Source organism: Antechinus flavipes, chromosome X (genome assembly GCF_016432865.1).
Source record: "Antechinus flavipes isolate AdamAnt ecotype Samford, QLD, Australia chromosome X, AdamAnt_v2, whole genome shotgun sequence".
Taxonomy (NCBI): domain Eukaryota; kingdom Metazoa; phylum Chordata; class Mammalia; order Dasyuromorphia; family Dasyuridae; genus Antechinus; species Antechinus flavipes.
The window spans coordinates 16,456,235-16,482,209 of NC_067404.1; the positions used below are offsets into that span (position 1 = coordinate 16,456,235).

A 25,975-nucleotide genomic window follows, 5' to 3' on the forward strand; every position below is an offset into this window, starting at 1 on the left:
AGCATCAGACCAGTCACTGTAGGCCTTGGCCAGGTACCTTCCCTCCTCTGAATCTAAGTTTCTACTTGCTGTAAGACCAGCGGGTGGAATTAGATGCTCTCCAAGGCCTCCCACCGACTCTGAGGTTCTGGGATTCCAATGGAAATAGGAATGGGAAATCTCTGACACTTATTGGCTGTGCAAGCGGGAGCAGGTCACCTCATCTGTCAGAGATGGGAATTTCCACTGTGCAGTCCTTCCCATCCCCACGGGAACTCCCGCCAGCATAGATATAAAAGGTCAACGCAGAAAATGAGAACCGGAAGGTCCAGCATCTGGTGCAAATCTTTCATTTCAGAAGAGGAAGCTGAGACTCAGAGAAGGGACGGGACTTGCTTAGGGTCAAACAGTTGCAAGTAGTAGAGCCAGGATTCCAATCCAGGACCTGTGGCTTCAAATCCAGTGGAGAATCAGGATTTGAACATGCTAGGAGGCTTCCTCTAGGCTTGAGCCTTCTAGGAATATCAGTACAGCCCTTAGACCAGCCACCTGTTATTTTTCTCTCTATATACATGACTGGCCCACTTCATTCTCTCATTTACATCTCGGTTTCTAGAGTGAGTCTCCTGATGCTCAATTCAACATTTCTTTCTGGGAGGTCGGGACAAAGAGAAAAGAAACCTGATGTTTGACTGAGTTCTGTTGGATGCTCCTAGCTGCTACATAGGCCACTTTCTCCCTTTAACCTTATGGAGGGGAACATCCTACTACAGAGCCAAAACATGGTCTCTGATCTGCAAGAGTCGAGCATAGGATGGTATTATTTCATCTGCCAAATAAAAGGAGACAGTGTGGTACGATGGGAAAAAACTGACCTAGGAACTGGGAAACCTGAATCTGGGTACTACCACTAACCAGCCAGGTAAACTTGGGACTCTAACCTTCCCTCTATGATTTCATCTGTCAAAGGGGAAGGGTCAGGAGATCGGCCTGTCCTAACTGGAAGGGTTGCTGGGAGAATTAAGTAAGCTTATTCTGTAAAAGTTTTTTGAAAACACTTTCTATCACTTCTTCATAAAAGTGGGGGATATCGTCCTCAAACTTTTTAAATAGGGGGCCAGTTCACCGTCCCTCAGACTGTGGGAGGGCCGGACTAGAGTCAAAACAAAAACTTGGTTTTGTGGGCCTTTAAATAAAGAAACTTCATAGCCCTGGGGGAGGGGGATAATCGTCCTCAGCTGCCGCAGCTGGCCCCCGGGCTGTAGTTTGAAGACCCCTGTCATAGACTGACTGTGAAACTTGGTTGATGGGTGTTCAGTTCTGCTGATCTCTTGCCTTCTTTGTTTTAAAAAATCATTCACTATGCAAAAATGTTTGTGGCGGCTCTTTTTGTGGTAGCAAGAAACTGGAAACTGAGTGGATGCCCATCAGTGGGAGAAGGGCTGACTAAGTTGTGGTATATGAAGGTTATGTTCTATTATTATTCTATAAGAAACGATCAGCAGGATGATTTCAGAGAGGCCTGGAGAGACTTACTAAGTGAAATAAGCAGAACCAGGAGAACATTTATACACGACAACCCCAAGATTATATGATGATCAATTCTGATGGACACTGCTCTTCTCAACAGTGAGATGATCCAGGCCAGTTCCAGTGTTCTTGTGATGAAGAAAGCATCCAGAGAAGGAACTCTGGGGACTGAGTGTAGATCACAACACAGTATTTTCACCTTTTTTATTGTTGTTCACATTTTCTTTTCTTTCTCATTTGTCCCTTTTTGATCTGATTTTTCTTGTGCAGCAAAATAAATATGAGAATTGGAGATGTTTAATATCTATTGGATTATTTGTTGTCTAAGGGAGGGAGTTGGGAAAGAGAGGGATAACAGATTTGGAAGGCAAGATTTGGCAAGGGTGAATGTTGAAAATGATCTCTGTATATGTTTTGAAAATAAACAGCTTTGATCAAAAAATCATTCACTGGGTAGGGGACAGTGAGGGACATATTTGGATATAAAACAAAAGAGAGCAATCCAAACTTAGAGAACACGGCAAATATGTAAAGGATGATTCTGACCACTTGGGGGCACTTGGCCAATGGCAATATTAGCAGCAGGAAGTCAAAGTTGTGCTGGAGGCAGCCGTGGGAAGTTTCTTTTTTTGTTCTGTCACAGATGAAACGGGTTACCTTAGTCACTTTCTCACAGTGCCCTGAGTCCAAGCTGGAAAAGTTCGATTGACTCAGGGGCCCATTTATACCCCTATCCTCTACATTGAGTGTCCCTACCTCTTTATCTTGCATCAGCTGATTTAAATCAGAAAAGATTTTTCTTTGGATCCAGCAGTCACTCGATACATCCATGAGTATCACTTTGGGGGCTAGGTGGGCATGATAGAAGCAGGGAGGATGCTGGGAGAAACAGAGGCAAGAGTAGGCTCTGCTACTGGGGGATAGGGGTAGAGGTGGGGAGTCCTATAGGAAGGACTTCCTGCTCAAGAAATAGTTCTCCAAACACGTAGAGTCCACTAGCTCTTGGGAATCAATGACATCCCCCACCTCACCCCAGACTGACACTGTGGTAACTGTGCTCAAAGTGAGCCCCATTCTGAGGGAAATCCTAGTCCCACTGGCCAGAAGACAACAACTTTGAGGGCCACATCCGTGGGGCTGCTGAGCCGGGAGATGCTCGGAAGGTCATCCACTCAGACAAGAATCCCCTCTACAACACACATGATGAGCATCCTGCCTTTGCTTGAGAGACTCTACTGAGGAAACGCCCGCCCCATCCCTTAGCCCTTGAGGCAGCCCATTCCACTTTGCTTTGGGATGTTTTTTTCCTGATCCCTTGGAGTTTGGGGTAGTTCTATCCTTTTTCCATGTGACAGACGTTCAACCACTTGGACAATTATCGGTTGTTTCCCCTTCTTTCCCCGCCCCATCTTCTTTTCTCCAGGCAGGCTTCACATCCTCAGTAACTTCAGTCAGTCTTCTTGGAAGGGTGGGAGTTAATTAACTCTCCCCTTCCCCCTTATGGAACCTCCCACAAAGGGGAGAAAGAGATGTCTAACAATTAGGAGCTGAGTTAGCCTCTTGGGCGCATGTGCTCCCGGAAGCTTCCCATTACGTCCCAAATCAAATATCAATCTTCTGTTTAACTTTGCAAGCCCTACATCAACCATTCCCTTTATAGCTTTCCTTTTTTATCCTCTTCTTTCTTCATATATTCTGGGAGTCAGTGCTAATAACTCGCCTTCCCCTTACACAGCCCTCCATCTCTCAGTTTCCCTGCTTTTGCTTGGGCTGTCCTCTATCACTGGAATGCCCTCCCTTCTCACCTCCACTTCCCAGCTTTCCTGGCTTCCTTTAAGCAATTCTTTTGGGGGGAAGGGTCAAGGGCAAATAATTTACTAATTATATTATTCTAGTTAATATTAATTTCTAAACACTAAATCTGGTGGACTAAAATCAAACAATCATGAAAAGGGGTGGGAAGCAAACTCTGAGGGGTTTCTAGAAACTACTCTCTAGCCCCTCAGAATCCCCTAGAACCCCGAAAGGGGATGTAGCAGTCACTCCCCGGGTACCCAGAGTGGGAGTTGGGAGAATAACGCACTAGGATAGGATGACCTAAGTCCCCTCACCATTCCGGTTGTCCTCCCCAGAATGATGGATTTGACCTTTCTCTCCTCTTTTTGGGACAAGACACATTGCATATATAATGTCTAGATCTTATGGTATATAGACTATATACAGACATTAAAAATGGTTCTTCTGTGAGGTCGAGAGGCAGATGAAAGGAGGACCTGGAATGCTCTCCAGGTCCTCAATACCTTTCCCCAAATGTAGCACCCACAACTGAAGACCAGGATGAGTCCCCTGCTCCTGGATACTAGGCCCCCCTTAAAGCCTTATTTCTTTTTGACTGCCATATTACACTGTTGAATCTTGTTGAGTTTGCGGTCCACTAGGACCTCTCAAGCCTTTTTCAGACTTTAGCCATAGCTCTCCCATCATCTTGTACTTGTAAAGTTGATATCCTGACTGTTTATCTCTATTCAATTTCATCTTTTTAGATCTGACCCTATGGTCTAGCCCATCAGGAGCTTTTTGGATCTTGAGTATCTTCCCACGTTTGTGCCCTCGATGCCTTTATATAAAAACATTTTTGAAAAAGAACAGATGCCTGGGTCACTGCACTTGCAGACTTCCTTCTAAAAGGCCTTTCACTTCCCCAAGATGGCCTTTAGCAAAAAGGCAGATTTAAGCTTGATGGAAGAACAAAGTTAGTCCGCTTTGTGGTTCCGCTGTGGTGTGGGCTGCTTTGGGACCCCCCCCCCTCCCCGCTACATCTTTTCCTGCTTTATAATCCTTTTAGTGGCAGAGTGGATAAAGTGCAGAGCTTAAAGTTAAGAAGACCTGACTTGGGGTCTTGTCTCAGAAGTTTACTAGCTGTGTGACCCTAAACAAGTCACTTGCTGTGAAGCTCTTATGCGATAACACATGGAAAGCCCTTCACAGATCTTATAAGATATTTAGGACATAATTATTATATAAATGCTAGTGATTATTGGGATTTTTATTTGTATCTGTCTCATCTCCCCTAGTATCTGTAAGCTTCTTGTTTCTCTTTATTGAGCCATAGCGCTTGGTCTAGAGTGGGTATTTCATTATGTTGAGCGCAGTGAAGTCAAAGGATTCCTCGCCATTCCGGGCGCTCCATGGGGAGAGTGAGGACCCGGGGCGGTGATCACGGAGCTGGAAAAGGGAGCTGCCCCACCGCCAAGCCCGTCACGGCCACGTTCCCGTTCCCACACGAAAAAAGTCACGCCGAGGGCCAATTAGGATAGTAAGATGAATAGATTTAATCTTTCTTTCTTATTTGTAAAACAAGACACATTGCATATATAATGTATAGATCTTATTCGTATATATACTATATACAGACATTAAAAAATGGTTCTTCTATGAGCATGAGAGGCAGATGAAAGGAGGACCTGGAATGCAACAGGCACAGAACAGGGCAGGTGTGGAAGGAGGATTCAAATGGGGATCTGTGGCTATGAAAATATGGGAAAGAGGAGAGACCAGAGACCACGAAGAGCAGCTCTCGCCTTCTGTGGTCACAGGGGCAACCGGTCCCCCGCTGGCAAGCCCTCTCCGATCCATTTGGCTACTTGGTCTTGGGGGTCGGGTAAGGAGCAAGGCGGGGGGGGGGGGTCTCCTTCCGTAGAATTTGGCCCTCTTGCCCTCGGCCAGAAATATTCACCACTCAGGGGATTTTATTGCACAGGGGCATCGGGGATCGGTTTAAAGCACAGTGTACATTCTAGAAAAGTCATGGAACAATGGGAGATTTTTCTGTGGGCTTCTATAATAAGTGTTTAAAAAAAAAGTGGACCATGGCGATGGCTGGATGGATGGACAGTAATTGATCTATGCAGGAGGATAAAGCCACTCTGTTTCATCCCTACGGTAGTAGGGAGACATGGGGACTTTGGGGTTCCACTCCTAAAGGGCTGGGATTCTGGGGCATACATTGGAGGGGAGGGCACGGAACAGTGTCAAGTCTGCTCCAGGTTTTCCTGGAGAGAGGGAGGTGCAGGGACGCACCAGATAAGGCTCTCAGTTCCTCAGGGGCTCTCATGCTAACGCCCGCCCGGGAGTTAAAAAAATCCCCCCTGGGTCCCCCCCTCTTAGGTAAATCCTAGGGGCACTATGTCTGAAGGAGCTGTTGCCAGATGGTATCTCAGCCAACAGGAGAGGCCGGCCCTTCTGGGGGGGACTGAGAAGGGAGCTCCGAGAATTCAGACGTTGGAACCAGGTGCCTTGGCCAGAGTAAGGGAGTAGATTGATAGCTGTTAGCTCATTAAGGGCCCGGGAGTTGCCCTGCCCGGCCGTCCGGCCACCGGGCGGCATGCAGGCCTGCGGGGGGGGGGAGGGGAGGGAAGAAGGGAGGAGGGGGACAGGGAGAGGGGGCTGGGCACCCCTGCCGGAGCCAGGACAGAAGGGCTCCCTCCGGCTGCCGGCCGGAACCTCGGCTTCTGGCTCGAGGGCAAGCAGGCACCAAATAGCCAAGGGCCCTCGAGGGGCCGGACCATACACGGTGGTCTGGCTATGGCGGGCACCGAGACTCAGTGACCTCGGGAGGTCTCCCCACGTGGTAACGTGGGTGCCCGGCCTGCGCGGTGCTCAGCTTGGTGGCACTCTGCTCCCGTCCCCCATGGCAGTTATAGATGCCTCGACTCTGGGTTGTTCTCGGTCGGGGGGGGGGGGTGTGGGGCACTTATTCGTGGGGAGCCTGGAAGTCAGTAGCCAGCCCACTTTTCCGTAGGATAAGGCCCCGTTAGGCTTAAACAAAGGGCAGAAAGTGAGACGGGTTCGTCACCTCTCCAAAAGTGACCTCCCCGGGGAGGGGCTAGCTGGGCAAGGTGGGGGGAGAGGGCACCTGGGCAGCAGCCGCCCGGAGGCTCCGGGAAAAAGCCTGGACCAAAAGGGGGAACGAGATCTTATTTCCCTGACACTCTCGACTCTAGGCCGGCGGCCACTCCCGCGGCCAGCGAGGCCGCTCCGAGGCCGCCGGGCACGGCTCCGCTGAGTAGGTGGAGTTGGGGGCGGGGCGGGGCGGGGCGGGGCGGGGCGGAGGGCGAAGGTTTACTTGTTGATCAGGGTCTTCAAGGAGCGCGTGAATGTGCTCATAACAGTCGCGGATGTGACCGGGGGGCGCTCCGCCGCTGGTCCCGCCGCGGCCGCCGCGGCCATCTGCTGCTGGTTCAGGGTCCGAGCGGTGGACTCCTCCGCGGCTCGCAGCAGGAAGGTGTAGTTCTTCACGACCTCTTCCACCTTGACCAGCAGCTCCTGACGTTGGGCCTCCGAGCGCACGATGTACACCAGCCGCACGAAGGTCTCGATGAGGCCACTTAGCACCTGGAAACTGGCCGTGATGGCCGCCAGCATGTGGGTGGGACTCTTGTCCACGGCGGCCACGCGGCGGCAGGAGGCCCGCAGCTCCTTGAACTTGAGGGCCAGCTCCTGCTTATACTGGGAGAGCTGGGAAGTGTGGGGCTTGGGGCCCCGGACCTCAGGGTTCACCACGCACTGCCGCAGGACCGCCAACAGCTCGTTGGTGTCCAGCTGCACGGCCAGGAAGCCGTCGGGCAGGGCGTAGACGTGACCCTGCAGGGCATTGATCTTAGCGAGGCTCCCCTCGAAGGTCGAGAGCCTCAGGTCGATCTCTTGGGTCTGGTGGTCTTCGGGGCTGCTGCTGCCGCACGTGGTGGCGTCTAACACCTGGAGGGTGTGGCTCACCACCGGCACCACCTGCTCGTCCAGCTTCATGCCCGGCAGGAACTGCATGGGGATGGAGTAGGAGAGCTCGTCCTTGCCGTCGCTGCCGTCATCCGCCACGTCGCACTTGCGGTAATAGAAGCAGTAGCGGATGGAGCAGCACTTGTCCCCTTCGCCATCCTCGTCCAGATCAGCTGGGCCGGGATACACCTCTTCTGGAAGGGAAAATGTGGCTGTTGCTTTGGGGCCTTGGCCCTCGGGAGCGACTCGGACATGAGAGGGGCCCCCCAGGGACATCGGCTCCCGGGGCTCGCCCTTGGGACCCACACTCTGGGGGAAGCCGGCATCTGCCTCCTTGGGCGGCAGCCCTAGGGGCGGGTGCCGGTAGGCGTCAGAGGCCACGGAGGCCCGCTCACTCTTGTCCGGCTCACTAACACTAGAGCGGCGCAGTAGCTTCCTATAGTGCGGGGCCGTCATGCACTCCCCCCTAGAGGCACAGGTGGCCAGACATGACACACCACTCTCAGGCTCTGATCGGCTATCCCGGGACTCCAGGCTGGCGGACCGAACTCGGCAGCTCTCGGTGGGGCTGCTGAAGCTCAAAGCCGAGGGGGCCTCCGGGCGCTGCGGAAGGGGGAGGGCTCGGTTTCTCTCTCTGCCCCGGAGCAGCTCGGGAGCGGGGAGCTGGGCCGCTTGCGGTCTCCCTCCTCGGCAAATGCGCTTACAGTCGCAGCTGCGGCGCTGCTCCCGGGAGATGCCGGGCACCTGCTGGACGGGGCTGCTCCGCAGCTGGCAGCCACAGCGGCCGGGGCCCGAGGGGTGCAGGTACTCCGGGGCAGGGAGGTCCCCCTTGCTCTGGGGCTTCAGGAGCTCTTCCAGGAATTCCAGCTCGTACTGCTTTACCTTCTGGAGCTGGGCCTGCCGTTCATCTGTCTCCTTCTTCATCAAGGATGGGAAGGTGGCAGAGAAGAGGTTCCTCAGGCGGAAGGGAGCCTTCGAAGCCTTGGGCTTGGCCGGCCCGTCGGGGTCGGAGTGACCCCCCTCCGGAGCCTTGGCGGGTTTCCTGGAGGGCATGGTGTGGGCCTGCCGCCCGCTAGCCCAGAGCCCCAAGGAGCTGGGACCCCTGGGCTGCCCCCCGGAGCTCTGGAAGGCGCCGGGGTGGCCGGCTCGGGGGCCTCGGCCGCCGTCCTCCGGCCGCCCGCTCTCCGGCTGCCCTCTCTCCCCTGGCCCCGCGGCAAAGCCCTGCTTCCTAGAGGCTGAGCTGGCTCCCTCGGCCCCGCCCCTGCTCCCCGCCTCCCCACTGACCTGCTTCCCGAGGGGCTCCCGGGCCTTTTTGGGGAGGTAGCTTTTGGCGGGGAAGCCCTGAGCGGAGAGCTTGTCCTCCTCTATGAGAGAGAGGCGCAAGGGGTCGGCCTGGATCCTAGAAGGGGCCTTGGTTCTGGGAGAGGCCTCTGGGCTGAACTGCCCCCTACCCCGCTGCTGCGGCTGCGGCGGCGGCGGCGGCGGCGGCGGCGGCGGCGGCTGTGGCTGTTGCGGCGGCTGTTGCGGCGGCTGCTGATAGCCGAATGCAGCCTCAGCAGAAGTGGGGCTCCCCTTGGCTTTGAGATTCTTACAGATGCCGCTGCTCCCCGCACCGGGCCCCTGCTTCCTTTCGCCCCTAGGCGTGCTGTCCAGGGCTGCCCCCGGGGACGCCAGGGCCTTAGCGTGTACCGCTTGCTGCGAGGCGGCCGCCAGGACGGCCGGCGTCACGCCGCGCTTGGACTCCAAGAGCAGCTTGGGACTCGGCCTTACTTCCTTGGGCGCCTTCTCCCTCAGCTCCGCGCCCTGCTCTCCCCCCGGAGCGGAGGGGCTGGCCCTCAGCGCCAGCTCCAGGGCGGCCTTCGGGTGCTCGGGATCCTGGCCTTCGGCTCCCCAGGGCATCGGGCCTTGGCTCCGGGGCTCGCCGCAGAGCTGCGAGGCCAGCGCCGGGTGCACAGCGAGAGCCGGGGGGAGCTCGCGGTGCGGCGGAGCTTCGGCCGCTTCCAATCTTCTCCTGCCCCCCGGGGGGCCCGAGCCCTGGCCGGGGAGGGCCGCCGGGCGAGCCGCCGCCGCCCCCGCGGGGCCAGCCTCCTGGCGCCCTCCGGGGTACGGCGCCACGCAGCTCGGGATCCGGAAAGGCAGGTCCTTGCGGGCCGCCAGGCTCTCCTTGTTGAGGTGCTGGGCCAGAAAGTAGGTGGCGTTCTGGCGCTGCTTCATGGCGGACACCATCTCGGACATGTCTGTCAACTCGGACGAATTGGTCTCGTGGCCAGAGTCCAGAGATGACTCGGGGGTGATGGTGGCCAGCACAATCAGACCTGGACAGACAAGGAGGAAAGCGCAGCGCTCGTTACTTGGGGCAAGGGCGGAGGTCCGGAGAGACCCCCACAGGGGCCGAGTAGGGCCGATCTGGGCGGAGCCCAAAGCCCGGCTTTTCCAAGGTCGGCCAAAACCAATGAAAAACCGGAGAACGAGAGCCGGAGGGCCCCGAGAGTGCAGTCTTCTCGTTTTACAGATGGGGAAACTGAGGCTCCTTGAAGTTAGGTGACTTAGACAAGGTCACATAGCTAGTTAGGGGAAGAGCTGGGACGAGCCTTTGCCCGACATAGTTCTCCCTCCCTTTCCCCTTCCCCTCCCCTCTCCATGGGAAGCTCCTCGAGGCCAAAGATTGTGTGTGTACACAGCAGGAACTTAATCGATGTAGAAAACGGGGTAGCCTACAAGCAAGAGCGTCAGAAGAGCCAAGCTTGCCTCCCAGCTCTTCTGATCTCCAGTGTGACCCTGGGCAAGTCCCTCCTTTGTTCTGACGCTCAGGTTTTCCATCTGTAATAATAACGGCTCACCATTGATGTTGCCCTGGTTATTCTCTCCTTTGCTTCTCACAATAATCCCGCCCGGTAATTGCTACTGTCATTCCCATTTGGCAGACAAGGAAACTGAACCTGAGAGAAGTGATGAGTAGTGAGTGTCTGAGGCGTGATTCAAACTGGGGGATTCCTGACTACAAGTCCACTAACCCCAACTCTCCCTGGAAAATGAGAGTTTGGAATGGGGTGATCGCTAAGGTTCTTTCCAGATTTGGCTAATGTTGGGGATGGCTTTATGCTGTATTGGTGTAGAATTGGGGTCTGACTCCCAGGTCACTGGTCTTTCCATTATACTAGAGTGCAGTGTCTTCTTGGGAGAAAAAAAGAACAAGAGTAAAACATGAGTCATGAAGTAAAAGAAACGGGAATAGGGGGTGGGAAGGGCCGGAAGCGGGAAATGGGAAGGACGGGAAGCGGGAAATGGGAAGGAAGCAAGGGGGGCTCCGGAGAGAAGAGTGGAGTTTTTTTTGGCATATTGTATATTTTATACAGTGCTAGCCACATACAAAACAGTAGGCTAATTCACACAGTTTTAGGGCTCAAGAGCTGGGCATCTTTCTGGTAATTATCCCAAAGAGTGCCACCGAGGCTCAGCTGAGCTCGCCCACACTTCCGGGCTGCAGCCTGGAGACCCGAATCCTTGAACCGGTCCGGGTTAGCTGATTACTCCCAGGCCATTTCTCCACACTGTCCCTCCGGCTCAGGCATGGCCAACGTTAGCCACGTTGGGATGAGGGCACGCCCTGGGGGGCACTGTTGGAGGCCCTTCGAAACTTAAAAAGAGGAGCTTAGGGTTGGGGGGGGGGGGTGAGAAGCCCTTCTGTTTCTCATCTACCTATCATGACATCAACTCTCTTGACTGCCTTGGAACCACCGAAGTGCCTCGCAGACCTCAGAGCGTGTGTGTGCTAGTGATTGTTTACTGTTGTTATACTGAGGGGCATTTCTGGGGGACAGGGCCAGCTGAAGATGGAACGACAGATGCTGGCCACTCTCCTTCCACACTCCCTTCCTCTGCCTTCTTCTTTTGCTCATAACTCATGCTCTCCCCCCCTTCCCCCTCAGCCTTCATCTCCAATCTGTACCTTGGCTCCATGTTTCTCTTCTCCCATAATGCCATTTTGTTCATTTTTATTTTTTCTCCGTCTCTCATTGTTCTACATATACATGCATATGTCTTTGTATGTGTTCATGTTTCATAGAATTTAGGGTTGGTGGGATTATAGAGGTCAGTCTCTTCATTTTACAGATGAGGAAACTGAAGTTCAGATGGGGGAAGGAGTTTGCCCAAAGTCATACAAAGGAGAGGAGCCTCTAAGATTCAAACCCTGATCCTCCTCTCTTTCCACCATATTCTCTCTCTCTCTCTCTCTCTCTCTCTCTCTCTCTCTCTCTCTCTCTCTCTCTCTCTCTCTCTCTCTCCTCTTCTCTCTCTCTCTCTTCTCTCTCCTCTCTCTCTCTCTCTCTCTCTTCTCTCTCTCTCTCTTTCTCGCTCTCCCTCTCCTCTCCTCTCCTCTCCTCTCCTCTCCTCTCCTCTCCTCTCCTCTCCTCTCCTCTCCTCTCCTCTCCTCTCCTCTCCTCTCCTCTCCTCTCCTTCCTCTCCTCTCCTCTCCTCTCCTCTCCTCTCCTCTCCTCTCCTCTTCTCTCTCTCTCTCTCTCTCCTCTTCTCTCTCTCTCTCTCTCTCTCTCTCTCTCTCTCTCTCTCTCTCTCTCTCTCTCTCTCTCTTCTCTCTCTTCTCTCTCTTCTCTCTCCTCTCTCTCTCTCTCGTGCTCACAACAAATGTGTATATATATAGTGGGAATGGCTATGGGCACAAGATGAAGGTCATAGCAGAAGGGATCTCAAAGGCTCACTAGTTCCACTATCTCATTTTACAGAGGAGGAAACTGAGATTTACAGAAAGGAAGAATGACTCATCGGTTGTACACAAGATCCTAGATTCAGAGCCAGAAGAGACCCTAGCAATCATGGAGTCCCACTCCTTTATTTTATAGAAGAAAAAAACTGAGACCCAGAGAGTTTTGCTTGGGATCATATGGCTATTAAGTAGTAGAGCTGGGACTATGCTATACTGCTCTCTCTATACATGTATATTTACATGTCTATCTGTGGGGGAGGGGTGCAATTCCTTGGTCCCAAATTACAGCCAATTCTATGATTTCCTTCTCTTTCACTCCCATGGTAGCCCCACTTCTCTTGATTCCCTTGGATCTGAGGAGCAAACAAGACAGTCAGGTGGTACGACACCTGGAGTCGAGAAGATCTGAATTAAAATCTTTCTCCAGACCCTAGCTGTGTGACTGTGGCTAAGTCACTTACCCTTTTATTTGCCTCAGTTTCCTCATCTGTAAAATGAGGATAATCGGAGAAGTTAACCTCTCAGGATTGTTGTGAATATCAAATGAGATGATGATTATGAAGCACTTAGTGACCCTTAAAGCACCATATACACTCTAGTTCTTATCATAAAGACTCTCAAACTCTCAAGAGCAATCTGTGTTAGCTATTGTCATCAAGATCACTGTCAGGGACATTTCTAGGGGATAAAACTAAGAATGAGCCAGGGAGAGCTCCAGCTGGAGCCACTGCCCCGGGAACACTTTCCCAGGGCTGTCGGCCTGGGCGTCACCCAAATGCCCAGTTGGGGAGTCTCTCTGGTTAGATTTAATCCAGGGAACAGTGGTTCCACATGAGATGAAGCCTAGAGAGAAGGGAAAGAAGGCGAGAGAAAGAGAGAGGGAGAGAAGGACAGTTTATTACCTGCTGTCTGTGGGGGTGGGGGATGCGGACAGTCCTCTGCTGCTGCAAGAGCTTCCAAGGCTTGCAGGGTGGACACCAGGGCATCGTCTAGTTCCTGGGCATGGTCTCGGACAGTTCGGGTCTGTACACTGTCAATCAGAGTCACCGGGATCTCATCGTATAAGATTCCACACAAGGGTCGCCCTTGCTCCTGGCTTTGGGCCACTCGCCGCTTGGGATCATCCTCGTCGGAACTGTTGTCCCGGAAACCTGGGGGTGGGGCGGCGATGGCAGGCAGCAAGGAAGTGCTCTCGTCTTCTTCCTCTTCCTCTTCCTCACTTCCAGGGGGAGGGAGGGACATGAGATCCACCATATTGTCACAGGAAGTCCCAGGCCTCCTGTTCTTCCGGGAGCCCAACTGGTTCTTGAGCTTGGCTTTGCAGGAGTCGCAGTAGAAGTTCAGGGCCTCAGCCCCAAGGGTATTATCTATGGTATAGGCCCGGGCTCTGCTGGTACAGGGCACCTGGACCGGCCTGGTCATGTCATAGTTGTTGGCAGCCTCACTATAACCCTGGCCAGAGCTTTTGGATGTTGGATCCGACTTGGTCCTGGGTCTGGTCTCCTCAAAGAAGATTAGATTCTCATTGATGTCTGTCTGGCTCTCCCTCTCCTTCCTCTGCTCCCGCATGTGGAGGTAGCAGAAACTGACAAGCTCTGAGTTGGCAGTTGGGAGGCCCTGCGAGCACGGCTTCCCAGGGCTGGAGACCATGCCGCCCACAAAACTACTCTCCTTCTTCCCCAGGTGGCCCCCAGAGACAGGGTGGTGGGCATTTTGCATGTAATCTAAACCAGAAAAAGAATGGAAGGGTCAGACCAAGCACCCAGGATTGCTGCTGAGCAAGGCTGTCCTACGTCCCCTTAGTATCACCAGCACCTCGCTCTGAGCCATCCATCTACGAGTTGAAAAGAGGGCCAAAGGAAAGGGCCCTCGGACTGAAGCAAGTGAGCTGTGGCAGTTCAGGAATCCTGGGTGGTGGCCATCCATAGGAACGGCTGCTATGCCTGTTGCCTCTTGAAATGAGGAAAAGGCAGGTGTGACTGGAACTCTTCTACATAGATACACCTAAAGAACTTATGAAGTATGCAAAGTTCTCTTTCACTCCCCTTTATTAGCCCTCTCTACCCCGTCTCCATAGAACCCACGCTCAAATGCTGTCTAGGGGCTCTAGCATCAGAAGCAAAGCTATCTGATCAATCCTTAAGATGGTATAAAAATGGTGTTTACGGTTTCAAATTTACATTTTCAAAGAATAAGATTTATTAAGGAGCTCCAAGGAATACATCACAATCGGGGAGATTGGCACTTGGGTTAACACCAAATAGGGATAAACCTGAGCAGATATTGTAGGAGATTATAGTAGCTCCAAATCATTCCACTAACTAGCTGTGTGACCCTGGGCAAGTCCATTAACCGCTTTGGCCCTCAGTTTCCTCATCTTAAAAAAAAATGGGAGGAGTTGTAATAGGTGACCTCTAACGCCCCCTCCAGCTCTACCACTTTATTACTCTATGAGCAAGCTTTTTATTTTGAAAAATGGAAAATGGAAAAAAATGTGAAGGCATTGACTTATGACAATTTACTGATGCTAAACACTTGTTGCGATAAGACTTTAAGCACCCAGACACCCCCTTGCTCAGCGTTTATTATTTTTTTCCCTAGGCAGAATAACATGGTAGCCAAAGGTTAGAGTGGAAGCTCATATGTAAAACACTATGTTCATAAGATAGCACGGTGCAATTGAAGAGAAAACAAGATTTGGAAGCATTGAACATGAGACCCAGCTGAACTAGATAAATTTGAGAGCTTTTGCAGATGGATCTATAAAGAGGAGAACAAATAAATGAGGAATGGAACAGCTCTGGCAGCATTTTTGTAGCAAGTTATTCTTGTTAGTAATAATGATGAAGCCATATCCGGATTGTACCCAATATACAATGTGAAAAAGCAATAATGGCATCTGAGATGATGAAGTCAGCAAGAGATACGACCGTAGGCTTTTAAGAGAGAAGTAGGGGAGTGAACTGGTAAGAATTCTGGGCTCGGGGAGTCTAGGTCAAATCTCAATTCAGATACATATTAGCTATGTGACCATAGGCAAGTAATTTAGGGCTCAGTTTCCTCATCTGTAAAATGAGGAGTACCTGCGTGGTTAGTATCGTGAACATGCTTTGCCAAAAAGTATCGGCGTTATCGTTCTTATTTGCAGGTCTTTCTAACTTAACGTGAGACGTCAGGTGGGAGGGCTTAACCTTGCCGTCTCGTCCTTTGAGACCAAAAAGTTCTAAGCTATGGAGGTGGGAAGCTCAGGAGACATACTGTGGTGAGGTCAACTGCGGAGAGAGCAAGGGAGGAGGGAGGTCTGCGGCTAAGGCAGATGGGATTTTGTCATGTCTACTGTTCTCTGTCTTTCCCGATATTTGAATAGAGGTGAAATCTGGTTCAAATGAAAGAAAGCGGGGAATCATGAGAAAGCCAAAGGCAAAGCCAAGGGGAAAAGACGTCCCAAAGGGGTGGCCTAAAGAGTATAAGTAAAAGGGAGGAGGGGGATGTTATTGCTAGGTGCCCAGCCCCACTATCTCTATGATAGTTTCTTACTTCTTGAAGCAGCCAGGGCCTCCTAAAGTTCAGGTCACTGCAGAGTTGACCAAATTTGCCATACTCTAGGGCTGATGGTAGCAGAAAATTATAAAAGACGGGTCGAGTTCTCTGGCCAACACTGCGAGAGAGCCTTCTGTATGAGGGATGCCCTGTTCTCATTGGCTTATAAATCTAGGGCTGAAAGGAACCTTAGATGTCAGCACCCTCATTTTACAGATGAGGAAAGAGAATCAGAGAAAGGGTAAATGACTTGTCTGAGGTCATACAGCTAGTAAGTGTCTGAGGTGGGATTTGAACCCAATTGTCATGACTCCGGGTCCACTGCCTTACCCACTGCATCGTTCTTTCCATATGCGTCTCTAAACCTCCTCCTAGGTTATCCCGTGGGGTTATAGAGTCCTCTCTTTCTCTCTTCCCCAGCCAACACTTTGAAAATGCACTCATTTCAGGAATCACCTGAATCCCATCTCCACCAGGAAACCTTCCCAGACTTCCCACGAGAGAACTGAATTTGTGCCAGATGACCTCTAGGGTCCCGTGCAGTTCTAATACTTCATGAATCTAGAAGCAAGCTATTTTCTTTGAAAAATAGGACATAGAAAAAAATGAGGGCACTTTTTTGTCCCCCCCGCCCGCCGCCCAATTCCAGAGGGTCTGTGATCTCACCGATGGGGGGTATTCCTTCCAACAATTCAGCTCACCATCCCTCCATACCTATCTATCCTGTGGGACTCTCATCCACATCCTCCCCTAAATCTGTTATGGAGCCTCCACTCACCATGCTGATGGTTGTCTTCTAGATCTCTTGACACTGAATGGGCATCAGTGGAGTGTATGGTCTGCTCACTCATTATTCTTCACGCTTGTTTTTTCTAGTCATAGGAGTCTCTGATGACTCTATGCTACTTTCCCTGGTTAAGTCCTCATTTGTAATGTGTCGCAACCTGCTCTCCTTCACCACGTGCCTCTCCTTTGCCCTTTGGATTATCCTCATCTTTAGTTCCTTGGAGACTATGTCACCTGATGACTCACAGTCATAGGAACTCACCAGAATATTGGGCGCTAAAAAGACAGGCCTTTGTTTCGGGGAGAAGTTGGGGGTCATTCAAGGCGCTGTGCTGTTTCCCCAAAGCAATCCATTCCACTCTCCTTCCTGTTCAGTTCTGGGTCCAGCTCCTTGTCCATTTGCAGCATCTTTCCAAGCTCTACATACCAGTGGACAAGCTCTATGGGTAGCCGGTTCAATTGCATACCACAGCCTGGACCATGAGCATCCTTCATCCACTTGGTTTTCCCTGTTTGGATAGTTAGGCTAAACTCTCTTGAGTGATTATGGATCAAAGGTAGGAGGCACTGAAGTGTTCCAGGGCCTGGTAAAATCAGCACAATGTCATCCCAAACAGGAGCAACTGCAGGACCTCAACACCCACAGGGAATCCTTTATTTACTTGGACTCTGCATGGGACTTCTTCCGGGACAGTGGGGAGCAACTGTGGGTGAGCATGTGATTCTGTGTTTTACACCTCATGTGATATTAGTAATCAGTTGTGGAACAAAGTTCTATTTTCTGTAACATTTCTCAAGAAATCTTACACAATTTTGATATACACACATGGGAAAAACTTTGTTGTAGAAAAGTTTTGATGGTGTTTTGCCCTATTAAGTAAAACCATTTTTATAGTCCACAAATAATGAGCACGGGGGAAATATTATGTTTTCTAGCCCCTTCAGAGTGATTCTAAAGACGTTGCTTGTTGTGCCCATTTTCTGTAGAAACCTACCTGTTTTCTTCCCTTGGTTGAAGAGTGTAAATTATTCACATATGAAAGGGAAAGACATGGAAAAGTGTACAGTGATGATTGATAATATCTCAATTGACTTCCCCCTAGCCCTCTCACATACACCCTTGGTACCTTCCTATTTTTCAGATACCTCGAGAACTAATTCTTCAAGATCCTCAAAATTGTGTCATCTTCAGCATGGATCACCTTTATTTATACATGATTTAATCCAGCCACTTTTAGCATCATTGTTCAGAGCCACTGTCATTTCCTCAAGAAGCACATCCAAGGCTGATATTAGAATCCTAATATATTCGTTGCACTGTCTTTGATGGGGAAAAGCAATATAAATTTTTTTGCAGATCTTTTCCTCTTTCCTATCTTTGTTGTCCTTTCATCTTCATCCTCATATACTCTCAAGATGATTTTGCTTAGTTGGATCTCTCACCAAACTTTCTTTAAACTGGTTTTCCCCTCCATTGCTTCTCACTATTTGATGAAGTGAAAGTGCCAGGAGTATGCTGGAGACAACTCATACTGACTCTGGAACCAATTGTTAAGTTTTCCCTATGAGCCTTTACATCTCAGAAATGAGCAAATACTACAAATCAGGTCTTGATGGATTGTTTTATTGTTTGTCTAGACTTAAGAAAGTGATGAAGAAAATAGTAATAATGTGGACTCAAATGAAAAGCCTATTGAGTGTACTTTTTTCAGTGAGCCAGTGGTTAAACATCTACCAGTATACCACCAGATACTGGTCATCATCTTCCACCATCCTCTGTGAGATTTTACAAATGAATTTGTATTCTAAACCAATGCTGTCTTTGCTCTGCTTGTCTCTAGCGAGGAGATCAATGTTTGTCAGCTGAGGTCATTTCCAGGCTCTTTTGGTGTCACTGTTATGGTTATTGGTTTATTTGAATTCCACATAGTAAAGTAATATAATCAGTGTTACTGTCTGTTCCTTCATCCATTTCTCATTAGGTCACTTTGTAATTGTCTTACTCATATGTCTGTATTTTGTTAAAAAAAAAACTCAATATATTCACCAAGAAAGTGGCACAAGTCTATCTGCCACCAAATTGGAATAGTACATACAGAAAAAAAGGCCTCATGCATAAGTTATGCCCTATTATTTTATAACCATTGCTCATAAAAAATAACCATTAGATATTGTCTATGTTGTCTAACGTTACCTAGTGCCTAGATGACAGACCTGAAACGGTATAAATAAATGGGAAGCAGCCCTTCAACAGAAGGCTCTCCTGCAGTCTTGGCCAGTGTAGCAGCATATGTGATATATTTTTTGGAGAATAGCAATTGCATCTCCCAGAATCCAGATCCTCCAGTCGAGGACCCGGATGGTGGTCTTGTCCTAAAGACCTGGTGATGTGTACATTTACTTGCCGATCTCCTTTTCATTCTCTAGCCCTTTAGGTAAGAGAACTTTTGCTTTTGCTTTCACTTTTAACTGATGATACTCCCTATATGAACCACTTTCCCTCAGTGATACTGCTTTTACTTTCATTTAAATTTGTGTCGATTGGTTCTTTTGCGAAATCTCCAATCCCCTGAGAACAATTCTGTACCTTCCCCTGTGTTTATTCTCTGTTCTAGTTTGGGGTTAATTTTTACCTTGGCTCTGACAAGTTGGCAGTCTGGCTCTCCACAGATACTTGCTACAGGAATGGCTCTCACCTCTCTATCGAGTCATTTCATATCTGTTAAACCACGATTGCTCTCTTTTTAACTTTCTTTTTTTACATTATCATTTAGTATTTGGAAATCTGGTGCCTCCCAATTCTTTTCTCGAAGCAGTTATTTGTGACACTTGGCCATAAGGCTTCTGGGTGGTCTCCATGTTTCTCTCATTCCTTACTTCTGAAATCACATCTTCTGGTATGTTTCCCTCATCCCCTACGCCAATCTTTGCATCGATCACTGAGTCTCAAAGTATAGAGATAGGGATAAAGGCTGGATGGGGAGACTCCTTCAATCAATCCACACTGGCACCTTCTCTGCTACTTACAATCTAAAGGAGAGTTGCCTAGAGCATTGGGGAGTGAAATGACTTATCTAGGATCATTCAGTCAGTATATGTCAGAAGCAGGGTAATACATACCAAAGTCTATGTTGACTGAATTTAGCTACTTCTTGGGCCTCTGCAATCAATGGTGAAATGTGAGATGTCGTTATTTTCAGAGGTTTTTTTGGCAAATACTTACCATGGGCACTGCGATATGGAACAAACAGATGTTCCATGACAATGTTTCGCATGGTTTTTGCACACAAGATAAAACTGACTCTTTTTCTTTGCTTCTGCAATGGGAACCTATGAGCCATCCTTCCATTTCCCTGCCATTTCTGACTCTCTTCAGATTTCATTTATTGTGGGAATGTAAGGCCTCATGGGAATTAATTCCTCCAGTAGTTATGACCATCCATCGGTCATGTTTAGAGGGCCCACAACTGCGCTAATATTTGTAGATCTGTCTAAAACCAGGATGATTCTGAGCAACCTCTGCCACCATCGCATTCAGCAAACGTCTATCGAGCACTTATTTAGTGCTCAATGTTTAGCGTCACGCTAAGTGCTGGAGCGTGACGCTAAACAGTATCTAAGTGCTGGAGATACTGCCCTCAAGGAGCTTTCAGTCTAAGGGAGAGACAACATGCAGAAAATATAGCTACAAAGCAACGAGATAGATAGGAAATGATTACAAGAGGGAAAGCACTGGAATTAAGAGGGATTGGAAAGGTTGCCTGTAGAAAACAGGATTTTAGTTGGAATTTAATGGAAGTCAGAGAGGTCAGTAGTGGGTACAGAGGAGGTAGAGTATTCCAGTCATGGAGGACAGCTTGGAGCTGAGAGATGGAGGGACTTGTTCATAGGATATCCAGGAGACCATGATCACTGGATGGAAGAGTATGTGATGGAGAGGTAGAAGACTCCCGGAAAGGTAGGAGGGGAATGGACAATAAAGGGGTCTCAAAGCCAAACGGGGCATTCTGCCTTTGCTCCTCAAGGCAATGGGGAAACCCGGAATCTACAGAGCAGCAGCCAATGTGATCAGATTTGAGTCTTAGGAAAATCACTTGGGCGAATGAATGGAGAGTGTACTGGATGGAGTGGGGAGAGCCTTGAGGCGGGCAGACACCCCCTCCCCCCCAAGCAGGCTATTGCAATAGTCCAGGGATGAGATGTTGAGGGCCTGGATCAGAGTGGTACTGGGGGCACTAAAAGAGGAGAAAAGGGGGGATATCCAAGAGATGCTGCGAAGAGGAAATAAGGAGGCCTTAGTATCAGATTATATATGGGAGATGAGAGAAAATGAGGCATTCAATCCTGTCTACAATAGTAAAGAAAGTCAAAGAATTCATGTAACCAAGTAAGATCCTCGCAGCAGGCCTTGCGATATGTTGATCTCTCTGCGTTCTTCGGGCACCATAGAGCACTTCGCTAGCCGTTCTGTTCCCCTTGAGGGAGGTGAGAAATGACATGGGAAACAGGGAGAGATGATATTGCAGGCTGAGTGGATGGGAATGGAGAGGAGCTTTGAACTTCATTCTGGACGAGGCTGGAATGATGGCCAGATATTAGAGTATCATTTTTATAATTCTGAATATTACCATGTTTTTCATGATCGATTAAACTGTTTCTATGCTATAATGGTGATTTATTAACATCTGGATCCAAATGGAGGGAGTTTCCAGGTAGGATGAACTCAGACAAAGAGCCTTTTCTATATATGCCCATGCTTTGCACATAGTAAATACTTAGGAAATCATTCATTCATTCACTCATTCATACTGAAATAATGTAGAGTATCTGGAATCCAGGCCTCAGGCAGCCTTAAAAGTAATAGGGAATGAGTTTATCCATAAGCTCCTACAGAATGTTACATTTGTAGGGACTTTATTTAGCATAATTTTTTTTTAATTTTGGGGAGATTATATATCAACTTTAAAAATTAACCTTGTTTTTTCATTAGTGCAGAAAACTTCTAGGAAGAAAATTCTCTTTACCAGTATAAGCCAGAACTTGCCCTGCAACTTTGAGTCTCAGCTTCCTGGGGCACTGAGCCAGTAAGTGAATTATCCAGGGTACATACAGCCAGGTGTTAGTGACTCAAATAATCTGAATCTGAATCTCTGAATCTCTGTTTGTTTGTCTCTGTGTGTGTGTGTGTGTGTGTGTCTTCTCTTTCTCTTTCTGTCTCTCTGTATCTCTCTCTCTCTCTGTGTCTCCTCTCTTTCTCTGTCTCTTTCTGTCTCTGTTTTGGTCTCTCTCTGTCTCTCCGTTTTTGTCTCTGTCTCCATGTCTCCTCTCTCAGCCTCTTTCTGTTTCTCTGTTTCAGTCTCTATGTCTATCTGTCTGAGTCTCTGTCTTTCTCTGTCTCTGTCTTTCTCTGTCTTTTTGTCTCTGTGTCTCTCCATCCCTCTGTGTGTGCTTTTCTCTCTGTGTCTCTGTCTGTGTGTGTTTTTCTGTCTCTCTATCCCTCCCTCTCTCTGTGTTTGTCTCTTTCTCTCTACTCCATCACCCATTTGAGTATTAGGCCATACTGAGCCTAGTTCATTTGGCATTACTGGTCCCCTGAAGATTTTTTCTGTTCTATAAGATACAACTGACAGATCTGAGTGTTGGTTTTGTTGCCCAATGGCACTCTTACTGAACAGACCAATTGCTGTCTCCCTAAACCTTTTATCCAATGGCTAGAAAGTGCAAATGATGTGTGCCCAGTGTCCCTCTTGCCATGACAGCGTGCTCTTGTTAAACACTGTTGGATCGTCCATGATACATGGCGATAGAGACTGGGCTAAAGTAGCACCCATTGCTACGCACTGGAACCGCTGGAAAATTGGTCTACACTAGCTAACGGACCTTTCATTTTAGTGGTATCTATGAGCTACTGAGATGAAGATAATGAAAAGGACTGCCGAGAGTGATCAGGAGGGATGACAGAACAATGTCTCCAATTTAGCAGTTTGGAGTAGGGGTACATTTTAATATCCTCAAAGAGTTTAAAGATTGAAGATGTCTGGGGATTAATTACTTGACTTCCCCGTTCCACTCCTAGCATGCAGCAACAAAGAGGGAAGCCAGCCTAGACAGAAGAGATCACGGAGCATGGACTAGGAGAAAGAGTGGCACCTGCATGGGTGATATCAATGAAAGGAGACAAGACTGTAGACCTGTTGGTGCAAATACAAGAGATCCACTAGGGAAAATCAAGATTCTTCTCGGGGGGACAATCTTTAACTCTTTGGGGAGAAGTGTTTGAGTCCTGCATACGGCACATCGCTAGACTAGAGTAATACGGCGATGGTAATAAAGGACTGACGATAAAAAAATGGAGGAAGCCAATGAAAAGTCTCAGGAGCCCCATATTTGAGTTCATTTGTGTCCTGAAACTGCAGAATCATGACATGATCGAGTACCCAATTTAGGAAAGTGGAGGTTGTACAGTAAGTTTATGTCTAATTGACCAATACTTTGCAGCAGGAGGGAGAAGAGCCCTTCTGGGAATTTGAGTTGTGTATGAAAAGGATGCTTCAGAGACTTGCGGCCAAAGCGTCATCAGATCAGAGAATCTGAGACCTAGAGCTGGAATGGACCTTAGGGGCCATCCAGTCCAATTTTCCAGAGGAGAAAACTGAGGCCCAGGGAACTTGAAGTGATTTGCCTAGGATGTCTCCGGGATGGTATTTGAATCTCAGTCTTCCTGTCTCCAAATCTAGCATCAACACCACAGATTTTGAATTGGAACGGTCTGTAGGGCAGGGGTTCTTAAGGTGGGAGATCTGTGTATAGATTCAGGACATTCATGAGCTTGGGAAGGAAAAAAAAAGTACATCTAAGTTTTCACCAATCTCTAACTTTAATTATTTTAAATTATAATAGAAATTTAGCATTTCCTTCAATTATGAATTTTAAAAAATGCTTACAAATATTTTACAGGTTTCACCAGTCTGCCAGAGGGGTCTCTGACACGAACAAGGCTAAGCAGACCTGTTTTAGAAGCCACAATCCCCTCATCTGACAGGTGAGGAAACTGAAGCAAGAAAGATTAAATAGTTTGCTCAAGGTCATACAGCTTATGAGGCAGGATTTGAACTCTTAAGTCCAGTGCTCTATCCCCCTGTGCCAATTAGCTGCCTCGGGGTCTGTGTACGGACAAATTGACCAAAGCAGATGGGGGGAATGAGGATATGTGGGTATGTTTAAGCAGAGAGGAGCGTGGTTTGGACATGACGAACTATTAAGGACAGTGGATGTCTTTGAGGATAGGGCAGTGGAGAGAGAGGTAGTTAGAGACCAGAGAAAAATGATTCTTAAGTGGCTAAGAGACAGCTCCTTCTGAAAGGGCCGCAGAGGGAAACCGAGAGATTACTTTGCATAACAGATTCCAGTTCTGCAGTTGCCGAGGACTGAAACGACGGGCAGAATTGCTTCTCTCAGAGGGACACGAGTGGGGGTGAGGGTGAGAGTTGGGGGGGGGCAAGCATCAGCAAAGGGCTCTCAGAGAACTGAACCGTATTGGGTTCCGAGCACTTAGCACAGTGCTTACCCAGTGCCTGGCATACAGCAGGCCCCAAATAGATGCTTATCGAGTGACTATGAATGTGGGTTAGCTGGATTTCTGTCTAGTATGTGCTGAGTGCACGCAGGAGCAGCATTGGCCTTGAGTTTATTAGAAAGTGTCATCTTCTAAAGCAGCATTGAGAACTAGAGGCAGAGCTGTCACGTATCAGTCTGGGCCCTGAACAACTTAAGCCATCCCTTGCCAACAGCCTTTCTACTTATTTACAGGAACTCATGTGGAAGTGACAGGAAAGATAGAGGCTATCGAGGGTCCTGATATGCTGGAAAGTGTATCTCAAGTCATTTTCCATAGTTTGTGCAGCGCCTAAAGCCTCTGTAGAGCGATGGTCACCCATGCAACAGTAACAAATAGCAGCTGTACAGTGCTTTATGTGACATTTTACACAGAATTTCTCATTGAATCCTCACCATGTGAGGTGGGTGCTACTATTAACCTCATTTTACAGATGGGGAACTGAGGTTGAGAGAGGAGAAGTAACTTTCCCAGATTCACACCATTAGTATCACAGGCAGATCTTGACCTTGAGTCTTCCTCCCTTCAAGAGTACTGTGCCAACAAGTATCTACTCCCAACCACATTTGGCTTTTATGGATGAGAATTTGAGGTCACCTAGGAAACCCCATAGGCATTAGAGAGGGACACGTCACAGCCTTGGTACAGAGGGTGGCAAGGAAGCACCAAACCTGCCCGGTACCACAAGGGAAGATCCAAAGAGATGATATTGAGTATTCTCCAATGAGCTTGAGAATATCCAAGTGAAAGGACAGGAGGGCCCTCACAGCATGAGCGAGACATAGGTTAGACCAATGGAACAACCCAGAGACTCCACCGAGAAGATGCTCAGCTTTTGCTAGAGAAGCTTCAGGAGACTGCCCTTTATAGACTCAAAACCAACTCAACCACCGGTCAATAACATCATCGAGGAGTTCCCTGGTCTGCTTGCCTTCCTCAAAGGGAAAAGACCAGAGATATCTGAATGTAACTAGACTACTGGGCTTTGAGAAGGAGAACGGATCAGTACAATTGTCTGGAGGCCAAGATACCGCGGACCACTTCCGAGGCAGCCGATGATTTTTAGCATCGTGCCCCGTGGTGGGTATCTCCATGGCAGGGGAAGATTAAGAAAAGATGGCTTTGTCAACTCCAGAGGAGGATTCGGTGCAGATCCTAAGGAATTTGGGACCACTTTTCAGTGGCTTATGGAGAAGGTGACACGGGCTACTCAGAGGTGTATTTCCTTATATTTTTGAAAGATCATCTTCTCTTTCCTGATGTCCCATTTTACCGTCACTATCAATTCTGATTCTTAGCCTGGCCCCCCCTCCCATACTCCAACTCTTCCCTGAAACTGACCCCTCCTTGAGAACAAATTGAAAACATTCGGCAAGAACGTCCAATTCAACCAATGCCCAATTCCGATTCTGATGGTGTACATATGACCCTGAAACCCCTCATCTTTCTGAGGAGAAAAACCAAGAGTCGTTCATTCTCTGTGCTCTGGGCTCGAGATGAAATGTCACTTACTCAGAGTGCAGCTTCCATTGAATATTCTGTACATAATGTTCTGTACCTCATTGTTGTCATTGTATATTAATATATATCATGCTCCTGGTTCTGCTCACTTCACTTTGCATCAGTTCATATAATTCTTACACGGTTCTCCTAAGTCCCCCATTTACCATTTCTTGCTTGGCTCTAGATCTGTGATTTCACTGGGATAAGGAACTTCTGGCGGCATGGGGTCTGCCATGTCTAAGCACCGAAGGGTTAAATAATTTACCCAGGGTCACATAGCCAGTGGAGGTGGAACTTCCTGCTCTGAAACTTCCTCTGCATTTCTCACTACATAATAATATTCCACTATATTTATATAACCATAGTTTGTCCAGCCATTGATATCCTCAGTGACGGGCACTCAATTTACTACCTTAAAAAGTGCTGCTTCAACTATGTTGGCACAGATTGAACTTTCCCTTCCATTTTTGATCTCTTTGGGGATATGTGCCTGTAGTGGCAACACTGGGTCCAAAGTTAGCAAC

General features: G+C 48.8%; 1 protein-coding gene across 5 annotated transcripts in view; it reads right to left on the reverse strand.

The window, feature by feature from the left end:
• Positions 1 to 4,817: 4,817 nt before the first annotated feature.
• FRMPD3 (FERM and PDZ domain containing 3) overlaps positions 4,818 to 25,975 on the reverse strand; it is a 108,248-nt gene continuing 87,090 nt past the window's right edge. For 4 of the 5 annotated variants that reach the window (XM_051968096.1, XM_051968098.1, XM_051968095.1 and 1 more), the window contains 2 exons: positions 12,910 to 13,731; positions 4,818 to 9,599 (listed from right to left, as the gene is read on the reverse strand). In XM_051968096.1, the coding sequence (XP_051824056.1) occupies positions 6,631 to 9,599; positions 12,910 to 13,731 (3,791 nt within the window). In that variant the 3' untranslated portion in view covers positions 4,818 to 6,630. The remainder of the gene's footprint in view (positions 9,600 to 12,909; positions 13,732 to 25,975) is intronic. The other variant, XM_051968099.1, reaches the window with a different exon arrangement.